Below are 18,533 nucleotides of genomic sequence, written 5' to 3' on the forward strand. Positions count from 1 at the left end.
AATTCACCTGGTCCCCCCACACTCCATCAACCAAAACCCTTTCACCTCACCCATACACTCAGAACACAGACATTTTCATTTTTCGCTGGGAGTGATTTATATCACCTTTGGGGTCCTCAGAAGTGGATAACATTTTTTTTTTGATGGGCTTCATTTTGGTGCTGCAAGTCTATAACACCACAGGATCCTTAATGACATTTCTATTGCAAATATGTAGAAAAACACCAACTGGGATTTATTAGCTTTTACGTTAAAAAATGAATAAAAAGTTGTAGATTGTATTTTAAGAATAAATAAACGGAGCCCTATGATATACAATAGGAATGTGTTGGGTCATCGTAGCATGATTAAAAAAATAACTATTAATTATTTTTCTCGCAGAGCACGTTGCTTGAGTTGTTGCAAAGCACTCCAATACCGCAGATCGAGTTTGCACTGTATGAAACTTCAAAGCGCCATGGCCGCTTTGTAGAGCGAAGGGGAGAGACAAAAGAAACAATGTGACGTAATTGGTAGTGATGCAAAGTGCTCCAATACCGCTGACCTTATGTGGGTCTGCTCGGCGTAAGCAAGTGAGTGAGTCCAGGGGGTGTGCAGGGAGGATGGTGGCCATGGGTGGAGGCCTTGCACATTCTGGTGGGTGAGGTGGTAGTGGTGCTGGTGCAGTGCTTGGTCTTGCTCCTGTCGGCTGACAGCCCAGTGTGGCTTGTAGAGGGGCAGGTGGCACCTGCTCTCCTGTTTCCCTCTGTATCGCCTGGTCTAGTACTGCCCAGTCTAAGTGTCTAGTGTGTTTGTTTCCATTGGAGTTGTCATGACTTGGATAGCCCCCTGCAGATACTGGCAAATACTTCCTGTCTTCACTGGAACCTCAACAAGAATTACACTGCCAACTTCCTAAGCTTTTGAGACATAGTTAAGTAGACCATTGGGGTCTGCCCTAAAAAAACATGCTTCCTCTCTCCCAATTTCACTGTAACCTGACCCTGAACCTCAATTACTGAGAGTTGTTTATTGCTATTGCTACTTATTGCAGGGGGCTGAAGGGAAATCACCTAGTTACCACCCATCAACACCCCTAACGATCCCAACCTCAAAGACATAATTGGTTTATGCTTGGTCCCAAATTAAGATTACTGAGGCTCCTACAAATTCACTTATAGAGGGCACATTTGCTAATTAACTAATTGAGCAGCAAGTGATGCAGATGTAACAACAAAGTCGACAGTGCGGTCTGAGAGAAGCTGGCCAGTGTCCCCTGACTTGCTCGCCACAACTACTGTGAGAATGCGGAAATAAAAAGCACCTAATTCTATGAAAAGTACTAATTCCAGCTCTAAAAGACCAACAACATTGAGGGCTGCATGCTAATGGCTTCAGAGCTTCAGAAGCCCGAGGCTTTTCAGCCTCCCTTAACTGTACTTGGCTTATTTACAACACTGAGGGGTCAGTTCCCAAGAGCTTAGGAGAGGGAGTGTCTGCTCAAAACCACCCAACAAATAACAACCCAAGACCACTATCCTCAGCTGTGGTTAGAGAGGATGCAGTTCCTGCAAATTCATTTGGCCCAGTCAAGCTACAGTACTGTCCCCATTTACCCAAAGGGTTGCTTGGAGCTTCTCCATGGACCGTGCAGATAGTGCAACCAGCCCCCGGCCTCTTAACACCTGTGACCCGCAGGAAACTGTTGTATGATTCTGCCCCACCTGGATTACCCATACAATGACCATCCCTTTGATTTGCAAATATATTGTAGTTCTAGTAACCTGGGTATCCTGGAACATAATCATCAAAAAAGTGAAATAAAAACACCCATTATACTAGAGTGTTGGGACACATGTTAAATATCTTACTAGTTGACAGTTAAAGCCTTGAACTATCACTCATCGCAACTCGAACTTCAGGTGGACATCACAAACACTCTTGCAGTGTTCATTTTCAATATTGATACACAGCTTATAAAATTAAACCTCATTACTAGGGCTCTTTCGGGTTAAGACACTGATTATATCTATTGCACTGGTTCTCCCATTATAGACAAATTAAGTGTTCTACCCCAGGTCCTTAGTAACCTGCTGAATGAACTAATAAATAGATCTCATAGACCTCCAGCTTCACAAATTGTCAACTAAGAAGAGGAGGGACCCAACCCATTTAGGTTCAGAATGGCAAGGAAGATGCTCTAAAATTAGCTGGACATACTTCTCATAGTCAGACCTATACTGAGGCCACAGCTTGCCTTCCTCCGGACAACATAGATTAGATGATTGGAGCATGGTGATTGGTATCTGTTGGTTCATCAGCAAAAAGAGTGTCTGACAGTCAGAGATTCCATCTGTCTTTGGTCAGCCAGTCTCCTGACATCAACTCAACCGACTGTTCCAGGGCATGGTCAGGAGCATGGAAAGGACAATTTATTCTCACATTTTTATTCACAAGGGGCACAAAGTGTGCAGAGTCTGAGTTGGTTACATTTGTTTCAGGTTCACACATACAGTCCATCTTTCATCAGAGAGACAAATTCTGGGGCTATGGGATAAGGATCACATCATATCATCATCGTGTATATCCTTCTGTATTGATCGTCAGGTCTAGGGAGGATCAAATGTGCACAAGAGCCCTATAAGAGCAAGTACAAAATAAGTGCCTTATGCCATCCTTCGTAGCCCAGTGGTTGCCGAACAGACTACTGCAAACAGTTACCTCAGCCCAGCTTCACAGAATGCCAAAACAGTCTTGCACTTTGGAAATAAACTGTATCAACACCAGCCAAGATTGGGATTGGGTTTGGCTTCCTTCCTTAGTCGCATGAACCTCTGCCTGATTAGGGGCCCCTGAGGAAGATATAAACTTGTTTCTGATGAAGGAGCATGAAACGCCCCTCAAGATCCTGGAACGTGGCTGGCCTCTGTCAGAAGCTGGATGATGCAGACTTCAGCACATATCTGAATAGATATCATATCCTTGTTTTCCAGGAAACCTGGTCAGAAGTGTCAATCCTGCCTGTTAGTTTCTTTGAAATGTTTATCCTAGCAAGAAAATCTGCCTCGAACGGGCATTGCAAGGGTGGCCTAGCCCTGTATTTCAGCATTAATGTATCCTTTGACCTTAAGAGCTTAGTGCCATGAGAATCTAAGCTTCAGGCACCAGTAGTGTTTGTTTGGTCTTCTGGTCTAAAATTGCTTCTAATCATTATAAACTTTTACATAAATCCAAACCACAAGGAAAAGAGGAGGCAATTAGAAAAATACAACAAACCGTCACTGGTCTAAGACTTAGCTATCCGAACGCGCAAAGGTCAAGTACAGGGTATTTTAACCTGAATGTTTTTCAGGGGGATTTACAAGATGAAGACTCCTGCACCCAGGATACCATTTGCAATATTCCCAACCAGGAACTTCCCTCAGTCATAGAGATAAACTGGACCAACAAACTGCTTCCGCACTTCTGGTCCTAGGTATAAGAATGCTAATTGGTAGCGCCATTAGAAATATTCCGCCCGCTTGGACTCTTTGGAAAAAATAAATTCCATAATAGACTACACATTGGTCACTCTGGCATTGTTCAACCAAGTTATCAGCTACTCTATTGATCAGTGCCCTGAGAGCAAACACTGTCCACAAATTACAAATCTTGCCAGCACTCCAGTTTTCCTTCAAAAGGATAGCATTATGGTTGAAGACGCTAATGCAGATAATGTCAAGAGTTTAAATAGGCAGGATGATTCTGCACCCAACATTCATGCAATTTGTGCTCAATTTTCATATAGCTTGACTTCAGTGAGTGGAACTCAATCAGCTCCTAGGATGAACTAAAGAGGGGAATTTTAGCTTCATGTCCCAATTCGTCACTCCATATAGAACACCTAATGGGGACAGCGCTTAATATAGGGTTGTTTACAGATCAAGTAAAGGAGATGAAGAAAAACTTGACCAAACAGGTCGATCGCCTTAAGCGTGGTTTCCTGAATCATCAACAAATGATGAAAACACACCAGGATATCTTCTGGGCCAAATTGTTGTGTGCCAGCAAAAAGAAGAACCCACACCAATTTTAGAAGATACATTTGCTATAGAAAGGTATTGTGTTGTCCTGTACTGCCAATATAACTGGCTCGACCTGGGTAGCCTACCTGCAATCCCACTATTCCTTTCCAGGCTGTGACAAACTGATGGTTTCCCTGGGAAGTCTGCCAAAAATGTCTCTCGCCCAGGAACCTCAGGCCTTCGTAAAAGAAGACATGGAAGTAATGATGATCAAAGCCCCCTGCTACAACCATATAGAGTTGCCACATCACTGACCTATCACAAAGGAAAACTTGTGAAGGTGATTAATAAACCCAAAGCCGATGGGGCTGCAGATCAAAATGGCCTTCCTTAGGCCTTCTTCAGAGCCGACACAGATTTATTGGCAGTCAAGCTTGTCTGGTTTACAAGGTGGTTTTGAGTAGTGGAGAAGTTCCAAGGGATCAATAATCCACCTCATCCTCAAGGGAGTTTACAGAGGTCACCTGGGCAGTTATTGTTTATTAGCCCTATTGGAGACTGGGACAAGTACTTTGCCAGTCTTTTGCTACAGGACCTACAAAGGTGGTCCCTTGGAATCAAACAGGCTTTCTTCTGGGCTTAGGGATGCTGTCCAATTTCATGGCACTCTCTTTGTGCATAGAGTACACCTTCACTATTAAAATACTTTTGTATACCTGCTTTGCAGATTTCAAAGCAGCATTTGACAGCATTTCAAGAGATACTTTGTGACATAATTTGGCCTGGGAAATTTGAATATACATTGATTGTATTAACCCAAAACTCCTGCATGAATGAAGACGCCCACTGAGAAAACCTATCAGCACGTCACTTGGTGTAACATTGGTTAAATAACTAATGTTTTTCATCAAACAGCTTTCTGTCCCTTCCGATAAGGTAGAAAAAGTTTCGGGGAGTAAATAAAGGCCCGTTAGAAATCATCTCGGGCCTAACAGTTTTAATGTGCTGCCATCCTTGCACTGCACTTTGTGCACTTTCAGCCTAGGAGGCTAGTAGCTGACAGGAATGTTCGAACAGTTATGTGTTTTTAATGATGAGTGTATTGGATATGTTTTAGTCAATCTCGTATATTCTACTCAATGCCCAATTTATGAGTTTTGGATTTTGGCAGGATTTCCGTTTTAACCATTATTTTATGTATGTAATTCTTTTAATTAACTTTGCATGGTAACTAAATAAATACATTCATTTTGTGAGAGACAGTTCCAGATTTTATGGGGATTCTCCCACATCTCTTGATAAACTTAGTACCCTCTTGTGTGGCTGGTCCTACCACCAGAGACATCAAAACAAGGTCGTTGCATAGCCTACATGGTCTTCGTGTGCTCCCTAGCTTCTTCCGTTGATATTGTGGGGCCCTGACCCAGTCACACAAGTCACACAAGTTTTTTTATAGGGACAAGATTGGGGACACTGGATGGTAGGACAATTGTGGATTCCCACAGATACCACAACCTTCCCTCAAACGTGATGAAATGCATGTTTTTAGCCAAAGTTTGAGGTTTTCAGTGCCTTCTGAGTAAATAATGTCATGCCAGCCATTCATGGGAGAACCACCCTTGACTGCCCTGGGTGTCTAGTTTTCAGAAATGCCTGGGTTATATAGTCGATGCCCAAAATCCTCAGCTACCTACATTGCGAACATGCATTGGCAAAGCCAATAGGTTTTTTCTTTGCAAAATCTCTTGGTTTTGTCAATCTTTTTTTACAAGTTCCACAGTAGCCCGTGCTGCCATGGAACATGTTAAAAAAACAACAGCACAGGGGTGTATGGGGTGGGAAATACATTGGAGACTTTGAGAAGAGTGGGGGTTGGGTGAAAATCAGTGGAGGGTGGGGTAGTGGGGGAAGTTACTTCTGGAGGAAGAGTAGGGTGGAGATGAAGGAGAGGTACTACAGAGCATGCACACTGCATGCCAGCAAGTTAAAAAAGAGTACCTGATGGCCAGTGGAAGGACACTGGCCACAGGGAGCAATACTTGGGCCATGCTCCATGGCTTGGACAAAGACTCTGAAGCGTGGCAGGAGGCAGAAACAAGAGTTACGTTGGAGCCAACTAATGTTAAGTGAAGGTAAGTAATGGGCAAACTCTAAGACCCCCGTTAAGGTTGTTTTGTTTTTAAGGACAACAGATTTTGATGGTAGTGCATGCTTGCTGAAGGCTAAACCCTAAAAAAAGGTGGTTTTGAGTGGAAAAACGTGGTCCATCCATGTTGGTTTTTGGGGCCTTTCCAGTCGCAAACAGGGGGCCCACCGACTCAAGTGGGGTGCCTTTTTTAATTGGCAGACACATTTTCGGTGTCCAAATGTCAGTCAGTGTGCAAGAAAGAAGATGTTTTGAAAAATGCCCTATACATCACATGATCACATGGCTAACTCCAAATTCAGGTGTACAAAGAATTCCCTGTTTCTAAACTCAGTATTTTGTGCACAGTTAAGAAATACATTGGTTTCCTTAATACCTATTTTCACTCATTATATTTTACCATGTGAATCGGTGTATGGTCACTACACAACGAAAAATCTTTATAAACTGCAACTTAGTTGTTGGCTCTGGGTATCACAAGTTTTTGGATAACCTACAAACTCTATATGTACCAGCGGCCATAAGGGTCTTTTAAATTTAACAGTAATGTTGTTTTTTGTAATATGGCCATTATGACTAAAAATTACAAATGAAAAAGTTGTGACCAATGGCTAATTTTCTTACTTATTTTCATTATGATGTTATTTCAGCAATTAGTTTCTTTGGTAAAACTTGGGGGATCTTACTGAATTCAGAATGTTGTCTACTTTTCAGAAATGTGTAGCTCTCCAAGATCACCATTGGGTTTCACATCGTAGGTTAAAACCACAAAAAAATGGAAAAATAGACTAGCTCTTGAATAATGCAAAAACGGTTTCTAAAACAAAATGTTTTGTCGATACAACTCTATTTGTTTTTTAAAGTTGTAAAGATGGTGATCCTAGCACAGCAAACCTTTTATTTATGCCATTTTTAAGAGTTAAAATAGGCTTTCTTGCACTAAAGTCTTTTCCCCACCCCCAAACAAAACTAAATGTATTTATATTTTGGCTATTTCTGCCCTTCTCTCCAGGGAATCTACAAACCCTGTATATGTTTAAAAATCCCCATGATGTTGGGGGAAGTAAGGATGTAAATTTGGCATGGATACCTTATGTAGAAAAAACACAAAATCCCCACATATCAAAATGAGGCTCAGCAGCTAAGCGGTTAACACTGTGTTCTCTTTCATTTGTTTGTTTAGTTTAGATCATAGCACGTTGATAGTTCATTTCCCGGATTTTTTCTTACCTCTCTCAAACTATGGCCATTTTGGATAACACATAGGCACTCATCAACCACACATCCACTCACTCCTCCATCGATGTACCCAATAACTCACTTATTCTTCTATCCATGCACTTACTCAGCCATTCATTCACCTATTGACTCATTCTCACATTCATCTACTTGCCCGTCCACATACAAAACTTGTCACTCAATCAATAAAAGCTTTATTTGGGCAAGAAAAACGCCATAAAAGCACAGCGCACTTTACAAGTTAAAAAACAGTATTAAAAAGACCAGACAAACATGCAATAATATGGCGCACAGAACGACTAAAACCAAACCAATAAATAGATCATATGACATGCAGTACTCAGAATAAAACATCCAGCATGTTACATAGTAAAGTGCAAAATTCGATAGCAGCAGAAAAAAGGATCCGCAGCACGACCATTATTCGTTCCCTTCCCATTCCTTAATCTCCTTTACACTGATAGAGCAAACATTTCCCAAAAATGTCACAACTGCACAAGTGAGCACAGGTCTAGGATCCAACCTCATAACTCTCTGTGCAATTTTGCTATGATGCGTTCCTAAAGAGCTAGCGACAGGTTTAATCCATTTCCTGTGGGGCTCATTGTACCTTGGTATGCAAACAAGACATGATCAACTTTTGCCTTGCATTGTTTGAAGGCCGAGCATAATTAAGGGACAGCAGAATCTGTTGCCCAGTTACTCGTAAAGGACATCAGGGGAAGGGACCATATTCTAAACTGAATGTACAACCTATCCCTAAGGACCAGGATAAAATCAAGATATGGTTCTAAAAAGCTGTTGACTTTAATATCCCAAAATGCCCTTGTTAAAGTGCCTCTCCCCGACACTAAGCCCTCCTGCAGGACCCAGGCCCAATATCCTCTTTTTAATTCTGCCTTAGATGGAATCTCCTCTCGATGTTCAAAGCCCAGATCTAACTTGAACTCCAGGGTACGTAACATGCTTTCTTTATATTCATGAGCCATAGTATCTTGTGCACCCACAAAACTTTAGTAACTTCCTAAAGATGGCTGCATACTGCTTGAGCACTTGTGTGACCATCAGCCTTCTCCAGAACAGCAGTGGGCACAATCTAACCTTGTCCCTAATGGATTTCCAGCCCAAATCCAATTTTAGCTGAAAGAGCAGTGTACTACGAGGTGCCTGAGCGAGACTCCTGATGAACTTATGTTCCGTCTTAGTCAGGTCACTGAGACCAGAAAAGCCCCAGAGTTCTGCACCATAAAGTGCTGATGCCACAGCTTTGGCATCATAAATCTGCTTGGGCACTGCCACAAGCTTAAAGGTAGCAGCTCTATGCTCCCGCAGTATTTCTCCAATTACTTCTCTTAGCTGATTGCCCATTTTGTTAATATGGTGGTGCCAAACCATATTATCTGCCAATTTAATACCTAAATAATCAAAGGTGCTCTCTCTCTCAAGAGACTCACCCCCTCCCCCCCCCCCACCAAGGTCAGCCTCCCCCTGAATGCCTTATGCAGGTTGATAACCAAAAATTTGGTCTTGCTGGTGTTAATATTCAGGCCCTGGGTCCCACAAAATTCCTGAAATCCAGCCAGGAGCATATGCAGGCCACCTGGAGTCTTAGACACCAAGAGGGTATCATCCGCATAAAGTAGGGTTGCGATCTTATGCTTCCCAATTGAGGGGACGTCTGCTAAGTGGGTGGACATAAAATTTACAACTTCATTCAAAAACAGAGAGAAAAGTGTAGGGGCAAGGACACACCCTGCCTCACACCTTTATCTATTGCAGTAGGGTCTGACTGCCTGCTTGTTCTCATGCAGGTGAATAAGAACGGACAAGATATCACCAGGCAGACACATATCCACTAAGAAGGACCATCATTTATCTCTTGGGACTGTATCAAAAGCTGATTTTAGGCCGATAAATGCAACATATAAACTGCCTTTGCCTACCACTACAGCCTCCCAGTATAATAGCACAAATCTAAACACTTGGTCAACTGCGCTAGTCTTCGGCCTAAAGCGTGCTTGGTTAGGGGATAGAACACTCTGGTCCTCAATCTAATCTAAAATCTTCCCTAATAACGCCCTACTATAGCCTTTTTGTGCTGCATCAATCAGGCTTTTCGGCTTCGTCAATCAATGAAGAAGTACTTTCAGTTATGATGTCTGCCACTCTTTTTGGCTTTGGCAAGTTTTTCTGTTTTACCATGCTTTTTAAAGATTTATTGATGGAGATCTGTGATGCCATTGCCAATATATACAGAAAGGGCTCAAAGCAAACATTTGTAATGGTCTCAAAAAGAATGAATTGCAATCACAGGTCCTGCAGCTGAAGGGAGCTCATTTTTGGGAGGATATGCTCTTGTGAAAGAGCAGAATACTGTTGCTGATATTGAAGATAGCCAGTGTCTGAAGTGGGCTGACCCATTGCACTGTGTTGTAGGGGGCCAAAAAAACATGTGAGTGATCCTTCTCAAACTCCCCCCTCCTTTTTAGGTCTAAGCTCAAGAAGGCAGGTATGCGCTGTCTCGAACTGAGACATGCTGTATCTACATTGTGGGCATTCATCACACCCATCGCATACCATTCGCTCCGTCATCTTCCTTTATAAATTCCTTTGTTTTCATTTGCGCAACATTGCTATTTGTTATGCCTTATCACTTTCATGGCTACTACCCCTATTACATGTCTCTGTACTCTTTTGTTTATGTATGGTTTTGGTTGGTGCACTCTTTTTTTAAAATTTGAATTGGTCTATCCAATCCTGTATGCATTCACAAACGGAATTCAACCATTGGCATTTGTAATTTGTTTTGGTTCGTATTGACGTTGTTTCATTTTATTTATTATGGTAGGCATGTTTTTGTAGGCACAGGGAGAGCCGATGCTGAGACTGGAACCCAGTTCCCCAGTTTCAAAGTCGGCAGCCCTGTATATTACGCCACATCCTCTCAGGCAACTTCAAAAGCAAACTTATTGACTGTATGTATTTTGGATGCCATTCTCGTTTACATTACAGTTCTGCGTGCAGCATGAGGCATTTTAGCCCTTTCCACTACCCCACGTGCTCCCGACCCTCACCCCTTCTGCCATGTAACATGTTATGAAGTGAACTAGTAATTTATGGACTTTAGAAAGTCTGGTTCAGCCCACCAGCAATTGAACTTGGGAGGCCGGTCCTCTTGCGTGTGCATATGCAGACAACCCTATGTGCAGTATACAACCATCGATGCAAATCATTAGGAACATTGCTTCCGAGTAACAACTTGCACATTTTGACTGCTTTCTGACCTCATAACAATACCAACTTGAGTGCCGCCCCTCCACCTCTCCCCATTCACTATGTCCTTTCAACTTTAAGGCTCTGCTTTCCAGATGTGTTCACATTTCTCACAGAGGGCCTGGGAAGCCGGGAGCAGAGGTTCACATTTTGTGACTTACAAGAAATGTCCCCATCACCTTCCTGCAGCCATTGGAAGTTCCCCATTCAGACCAGGACCACTATATCCAAGTCACTTTCTGGTCTCTTTAAAGTTAAAGGACCCAGTTTAAATGACCCAGTTGGGGACAGGCTGCCCTAGTCCCCCGTCGCAGTCTGAGTACTAATGCATATAATAATGCATGGATAGAAGGGGTCTGTTGCACAGACAGGGAAGCTCGCATAGTTAGGGGAGCTTTACAGACAGGCAGCATTGTCTTATTTCGTATACCATGCAATCCACAGAAAGGTGCATTTATTAACCCCCCTCTCCCGGTACCACTGTGAAAGGTCACTCTGTGGTTACGTTAATATAATTAATCTTCATACAGACACAGCATCTATCGTCCTGCTGTCAACTCTTGTGAAAATAGTCTGCTTTCAAGAAATGTCTTTGAAAACTTCAGCTGGGATCAATCTATGTAATCCATAGGCGAATAAAGCACGGAGTGCCGAAGGGTACTTCTAAGGATTGTGAATGCACTTTTGTGCGCTTGTGAACACAGAGGCGAGCTGTTGTGAAAGTGTATTGTTCAATTTGAAGCATGCGTGTGCATGTGAAAACTACTTGTGTTTATATGCAAAGCCCTCTCCAAGAGAGCATGCGGAAACGGTTCCTTTACACAAAAGAATCGTCAAATATCTGCGTGCTCGACCTGCCGTGGATGTGCAGAACTAATGCTAGCTGTTCATTTGACAAAAAACGAATGAAGTCAATGAATGTCCTTCATTTAAGATGCTCCCTAAATGCCATCTACTTTTACTTGCTTAGCCGATTCAGTTTGTCAATGTATTGAACATGGCAACTGCTCTCACAAACATGCACACATAACACACAGGCATCCCTCAAAAGTAAATAACACCACATTTAAACGCAGGCACACGACACATCCGCAGACTCACAAACATACGGCAAAAAAACATTCACATTGACCATTCCAAAAGCTCAGTTCTCGGCCATTGCCTAGTCCTTTAGGCTTTGCCAATACTTGTTTACCATGTCACCCAGCTAACAAGTTCACAAGACCACTATTTACAAAAACAACTACTCAACTACGTCCGCTTTCAGTTCCCTTCCCATAATTCAATCCTTACTCTAAACTCTTAGACACACAGGAAATCAAGAGTACAAACCTAACATAACTAATGCACAAGAAGAAAAAACTCTTATTATTAATTTGCTGACTGTTAATCTGTAACCTTGGGTTCTGGAGCAGCATGCTACTCTCCGGAAAACGCGTCAACGCCTAGTGAGGGCTAGTAAGTGTTACATAAATACAAAAAACAGACCAATAAATGAAGATGAATGGAGAGGGCTAGCTGAAGCTTGTTACTAAGTATATGATACCTATCATTTCAGTATCATCCAAAAGTTGTACATAAGGCAGTCTCGAAAAGGCAGACCTATTGGCTTTTTCAGTGCTAGTTCTGATAAATATTGTTGATGTAGTTTTGCAGTGCACCACCAAAGATGGGCCCAATCACCATCATGGCCAGAGAACAATAAGGTACATAGACTAGCATTCTGAGGACCATTGAGGCAGACCCATTTATTTATATCGCTTTTCATCCAACCCGTTTATTCTATCTTTCAAATACAGGCATACTGGAATTAAAGAAAGTGAGCACTAACAAAACCTGGCATGGCACAGGACATTATGGGGCATATTTTTAAAATATTGATGAAACGGGGCATCACCTTGCTGCTGTGTGTGAAAGAGCGAGAGTAGGAATGTGCCATGCTGGCACACAAACTGGTTTCCACCTGTGCTGGCGCACAAACTGCTGCCTAGCGTCAAATGCCGTTGTGCAAGGCTGCCTGAATTGTAGGCAGAGTTGTTTTTGTGCAGGAGGGGACAATTTCTGCACCAACACAATCCTCTGAGGCTTTTTTCACTTTCCGTGTATGCTGATGAATGCAGCACACATAAAAAGAGGGAAAAACGAAGAGAAATAAGCAATTTCTCCTCGTTGAGGCATAGCATTTTGATGCATTTCCAGGTCTACCACTAATGACAAATCTTGGAATGCGCCATAATCCATGGGTAGATGCGAGGGAACACCCGCGCATCGCCTATAGAACACCTTCCTGGGCAGAGTAATGTGAGGCAGCGAGTTGTGCTGCCTTGCATTAATCCGCATTTACCATTCCACGCAGGGCTACACAAGGTGGTCTTCCACAGCTTGGTAAGTGTCATTCTAGTTTTGTGTTGCCTTTGTGCGCTGCAAGGGCGACGCAAAACCATGATAAATAGCCCCTTTGTCTTCTTTTGTGCAATGGGTGCAGTGAGTGCTAGTGGTAGAGGATAGAAGCGTGTGTAAAATAAGTGTCTAATTGTGTCACTTGTGATTCCTATTCCCTTTGGACTACCCTTGGCAAAGGGATTATGTGCTATGTGTTTTCATACTCGGCTCGCCTAAGTTCTGTCACTTTAACTTTTGATTATTCAAACTTGTGTGTGTTTTGTTTTTCCATTAAGAGTGTTCATCTTGTTAGACGACCGTGTTGCCAAGTACGGCAGCATTAACGCCCTTCCTGTCCAGTCCCCTCTGGACCAAGTGAAACAAGGAGGGAGGGGCGCCTAACATAGAAATGCTGGGCAGCCATGACTGGAGCTGCTGTACGGTTCCAGCTTCAGCCAGCAGTTTGGGCGTCTGGAATGCTAGGCTGGAATGCCAGCTATGTGGCTTTTGTTCCCATTCAGAGCCGGGGATGTCAGGCTCGCAGGCTTCCAAAGCTACCAGGCTTGTGTGTTTAGGAGTGGGTGGGGGGGGGGCACGCACTCCATGTATGTTTGGGATAGCAGTGACTGCACCACAGGCTCCTTTGAACAGGATAGAAAGGCAGAAGAGAAGAGGCTTAATCTAGGACCCCAGCTGCTTCACATCGCTCTTCAGGGAAGTCCACAAGGGAGGGTCTTATTAGCTTGAATCTCAGATAGTGGTTCACCCCTCCTCACAAGGCATCTGTCCTGACTGCCTTCATACGAGCGACACCAGGAAGCGAATATGGCTAGTTGGGAAATGGTTCAGTAATGGTGCTGCATTGAGGCCACAACAGTCTTCTGCAGTAAACTCTAACAAACGACCCTTAAAGCCATGGCTAATACCAGGCTACGCGAGCTGACCTTCTCTGAGCTCTACCGGAGGAGACAGGACCGACTGAGTGCCACCCGCTCGCTCGTGGAGGCAGACCATATCGCAGTGGAGATGCCAGGGTAGGTCTTGAGTGGAAAGAATAGTTCGGCGTGATTTCCTTTTTTGTGTGGTTCTTTGAAAGGGATAACTTATGTGTGTGTCAGGGGACAAAAGCAGGAAACTAATCAGGAAAGAGCCTGGCAGATACCTTCTCAAGCAGTGATTCACATATTTGGAACTCTCACACCAATCCTCCACAGCCTCTCTCCCTACATTTCCTCAATACCTTCCCTTTCAATGTGCCTTGGAAATCCTCCAAAAGCTGTATTTTTTTCCTTCCAGCAAATTTACCACACTTTTTCCATTTGTCTCCCATCACTTTACAGCCATCTCCGAATTTTGCGGGTCCTAGTTAGCCTTTTCCAAGTTAGTGTTGTTGAAAATTATTTTTATATTTCAGTTTTCCTCAATGTGAACATAAGATATTTTCCTGGTGATTCAAATTCTTCTCTGCCTGTACCTCCACTACCCCTGGAATATCTTTCATGCTTTATACTATTCTGAGCTGAAACTAAAATCATTGACAAGCCATTTACTGGGAGAATGGGTGACCAAATGATCTATATTGTATTCCCTCTATATTCCACACGCCCTCTAGAACCTCTAGTGTGCTGGTCTGCCTGCCTACTGGTCAAGGTATGAATATTTTTTTTTTTATTTTTTTTAGTAACCACTTTGCTTGGAAGAGTGGCCAATTGAAAGGATCAGTCCTTCCATTTGTGGACACTAAAGATTTAGTTCCCTGCGTATTCCCTGAACTATGGGTCTGGTAATTAAGGCATCTTGCCAGTGGAAGGCTCTCATTCAATGTTGAGATGTTGTCGAGGAGTGCTCTAGTCCTGAACTGCAATTCCAACAGGCCACCGTGGCTCAACAGAATCACAGTAGTGTTGCATGGCGGTCCGGGATTTTAAGATACTTGAGATAAAGGGAATGGCACTTGCAAGGTTTCCAGATTGTGTACTGCCATGCATGGAACCATGGAAGGATAGGTGTGCCCCAGGCCATAAATCATTTTTTGAAGAATTGTGTGTAGAGTCGGAATGCTGACTTGCTTCATGTAGATGTTTTTCCGTGATGTAGGGCGTGTGGTTTTAGAGTTGGGCTATTTTGAAAGAAACATCTGTTTCAGAGAGGGCCCCATAAAGTGGCTGATGTCGAAGTGGAGAGTGCTGGTGGTGAGTGACAAAGGGCTGTGGCAAGGGTAGATTTAATGTGGACTAGAGCGAATCTTGGGAGGCCTGTCTCTTATGGCATTTCCGGAATTAGCTTTTAGAAAGAAGGGGGGCTCTCAATGGGCAGAGGTGGATTGAATAATGCGTTTTTTAAAATCCTTTTCAGGGGTTCGTGCTGGGCGTACTGATATTTGTACATATTTTTGATTTGAGCCTAAAGGAAAAGGTTAGAGTTGATCTGAAACCTAGTTCTCGGAGGGCAGGGGCCGTAGTTGCAGAAGATTGTTATTCCACTCTACTCTCTGCAGGCTTAACCAGTTTATTAACTCCACGTTTATTGTTTGCTAATCTATTGGGCTCCACAGAGATGACCTTTTTAGAGGCATTATCTACAGCATATAAATGCAGTCGAAAATAGTAATTGGAGAAGGCAGAGCCAAATTGTGTTGGTAGAGACATGTATACTTTGAGAGACTGTTCAGGCTGCAATGTTACATTGTTATTTCACTTCTTCTGTACGTGTGTTGTATTGTCTTTTCCGGATTTTTCAGTCCTTTTAACATTGCAATGCATAACATTAAACAATCGTTTTATGTAAACATGTACCTCAGCTGTGTGAAGGTCAAGGAAATATTACTGTTTATTTAATAGACAATTTGAATTGAATGTTGCCACTGGTTGCAGATTTGACGTCGCTACTTCTAATGACAAAGTAGCAAGGTATTGTGTACAATACTTAACTTTTAGCAGGGATTCCTCCGTCAAGTCATGGCCTACAGGCATTTATGCAGAATGAGATATTAGAATTAACAGAAGTCACTTCTATAGTTACTCAAAGCACAAAACATAATTCCCAAAAGATTCTACATTCCTTTTGCTGTCAGCAAGTTCTCTGTCATTTTAATTGACGTTAGTCTTAGACGTTTTTTGGGTATTGCGGAAACATTTTTTCTGTGCGCTTTGAGCCGCCCTGTAGTATGTAGCTACGCTGTGGAAGTGTAGCAAGCGATTTAAAAATGCAAATTATTTATGCTTTCACTGTGCCATAACTAATAAGGGGTATTTGTTTTTACAGTAACATGGCTAATGCTCTGGCCAATGCAGTCTGTGAGCGGTGCCGTGCACGATTTGACCCTTCCGAAAGAATTGTGAACAGCAACGGAGAGCTGTACCATGAGGATTGCTTTGTGTGTGCCCAGTGCTTCCGACAGTTCCCAGAAGGGCTCTTCTATGAGGTGAGAAGGCCGTTTTGTGGATTTTAGAATGTGTTCCAACACAACCCTAGGCAATGTATTGATAGTGGGTCAGTGTGTTTTGAGGTGGTTGTGTTTACCTGCAGGGCCCTGTTCGAAATGGCAAATAAAATAATAATTAACCTAAAGCTTTCTAGCATGTACCACCCAGGCCGCTTTCATTTTGATCCTCCAGCTTTGTGCTGTCTCACAGTCAAGTGCATTGTTCTCAAGAAGTCCATTACCTGCTTTATACCCATATATTTTAAGAGAGTAGTTAACGTCAGGTGGACTCCAGATGCTCTCTCTCTTTGGCACCACTCACCAGATAAAAAAATGCTATATTTTACTATAAAAGATATAATACTGTCCAAACGCTGCAAAATGATACTGGAAGGAAGCTACCTCTGTAAACCAGTCAGCCAGACAAGCCACACAAATCCAACAAAGTTCATTGCCTGGATGACCATGGAAATAGAATATTGTGGAGCAGTGGATAAGGTCTTCATTAGACGTCATTAAAAGATTTGACGCTCATCCACGCAGTTAAATTCATCCGCTAGCTGAACATCCTTGGCGTGGGAGCCGTTGAGAAATTCCTGTTTAGGAATTTCTTGAGTGATAAACTGTAAAGAGTTTGTGTAAATGGTGTACATTGTTAGATAAAAGTATATAAATATGTATATGATATTTGTAAAGCATGAATCAAGCTCAAAGGCAAAAATAGAAATCATTGAAGAAGTTCCTGATTGTGGGAGCAGAAGGGGACTTTTACAGCACTGTGGTATAATGTTCTTTTGGGGCGTTTTTAGCACCTTTATAATTTGGAGTAGAGTTGTATTGGTGCTGAAGGATACATTAATGTTGTTTCATTTCCTTGATGCAAAGAGGGCCTTCTGCCTTGACTTTTCTTTTTTTACACTTCTTTGCCTCCAGTCTGATGGTGTCCTGGTTGTGGATATGCTGAAAGTCAATGGAGGTCATTTGCTGGCCAGCCAGAGAGGCAGGGCTGCTGGCCATGTCTGCTTGTAAATAATGGCAATGATTTTGAAGACAGTAAGGAGCTTCAGGGGAGCCAGTGGAGTTCCATCAGGATGGGGTTGGTGTGGTCAGATTTCTCCAGGCCTTGGATGAGACATGCTGTGCAGTTTGTGAACAGTGGTAACAAGTGTGGATACCCCTGAGATCATTCCTTGGTCCAATGCTCTTCATTACTACAAAATTGATATGCAGGGCAAAGAGGCCATGAACATGATAAACGGTTTGCTACACAAAAGTGCAGAGCATAACCAAACATATCCGGTGGTGAGTGAGATCCTTTTTTCTAGACAGCAGGTTTACTACAGGGTAGATACCTCTACGGCAATGAATACAAGGGAGGGTGACCACAATTGATAGGAAAGTGCGAGGGAGGATGTCACAGTCCTAAAATTGCATGTAGCCACTTGAAACTGTAAGGAAACACACATAACTTGAAATTTGTTTTTGAACATCTCCAACCAGAAGAGTAGTCTTGATCACTAAATGTGACAGGCCTTCGTGTGGTGTGTCAACATCATAAGAGGAATGTTGGTTTGGAAAGAGAGGTACACTTAGCAAAAGTCTCAAGTGCTGTGCCTTGTTTTGGTGGACATATATGTAGAAAATTAAAGCCAAACCAGAAACGTTCTTGGGACTGGCTAAAGAAGGGTTCATGGCTTAAATTAGATAATCAGTAAGGTGACACTGTAAGGATATTAACATGCATACAGTGGAAAATGGAATTTGGCACTTGACAGTCACATTAGAATCCCCTCTTTTAAGATAGATTTTGGGTAAAGTAAATTTAACATGTTTTGGCACTATAGTTGAATTAAAGTAATTGTGGCAAATGCAAATGTTATTCTTTATTTACTAATACTGTGTGAAGCGTGTGTCACAATTCTGTTAACCAGATGAATTCGAGACAGGGTCGTACTATATCCCTGCAGTCTTCTCAGGGATTTCAGATTTGTGAACACTGATAAAGAGGCTCACCACCATGATCTTGTCAGTGAAAATGGAGGTAAGAGACTGGAGAGAGAGAGAAGACAAAATGCTGCTGCAGCAC

At 42.6% G+C, this 18,533-nt stretch overlaps 2 protein-coding genes across 2 annotated transcripts in view; one reads left to right on the forward strand and one right to left on the reverse strand.

The window, feature by feature from the left end:
* The window catches only part of LOC138265748 (adiponectin-like), a 390,833-nt gene that overhangs the window by 241,569 nt on the left and 130,731 nt on the right, over window positions 1-18,533 (reverse strand). The window lies entirely within an intron of this gene.
* The window catches only part of LIMS2 (LIM zinc finger domain containing 2), a 360,835-nt gene that overhangs the window by 38,652 nt on the left and 303,650 nt on the right, over window positions 1-18,533 (forward strand). The window contains exon 2 of the mRNA XM_069213748.1: window positions 16,288-16,447. Within this exon, the coding sequence (XP_069069849.1) occupies window positions 16,288-16,447 (160 nt within the window). The remainder of the gene's footprint in view (window positions 1-16,287; window positions 16,448-18,533) is intronic.

This window comes from Pleurodeles waltl, chromosome 11, assembly GCF_031143425.1.
Source record: "Pleurodeles waltl isolate 20211129_DDA chromosome 11, aPleWal1.hap1.20221129, whole genome shotgun sequence".
NCBI classification, from domain to species: domain Eukaryota; kingdom Metazoa; phylum Chordata; class Amphibia; order Caudata; family Salamandridae; genus Pleurodeles; species Pleurodeles waltl.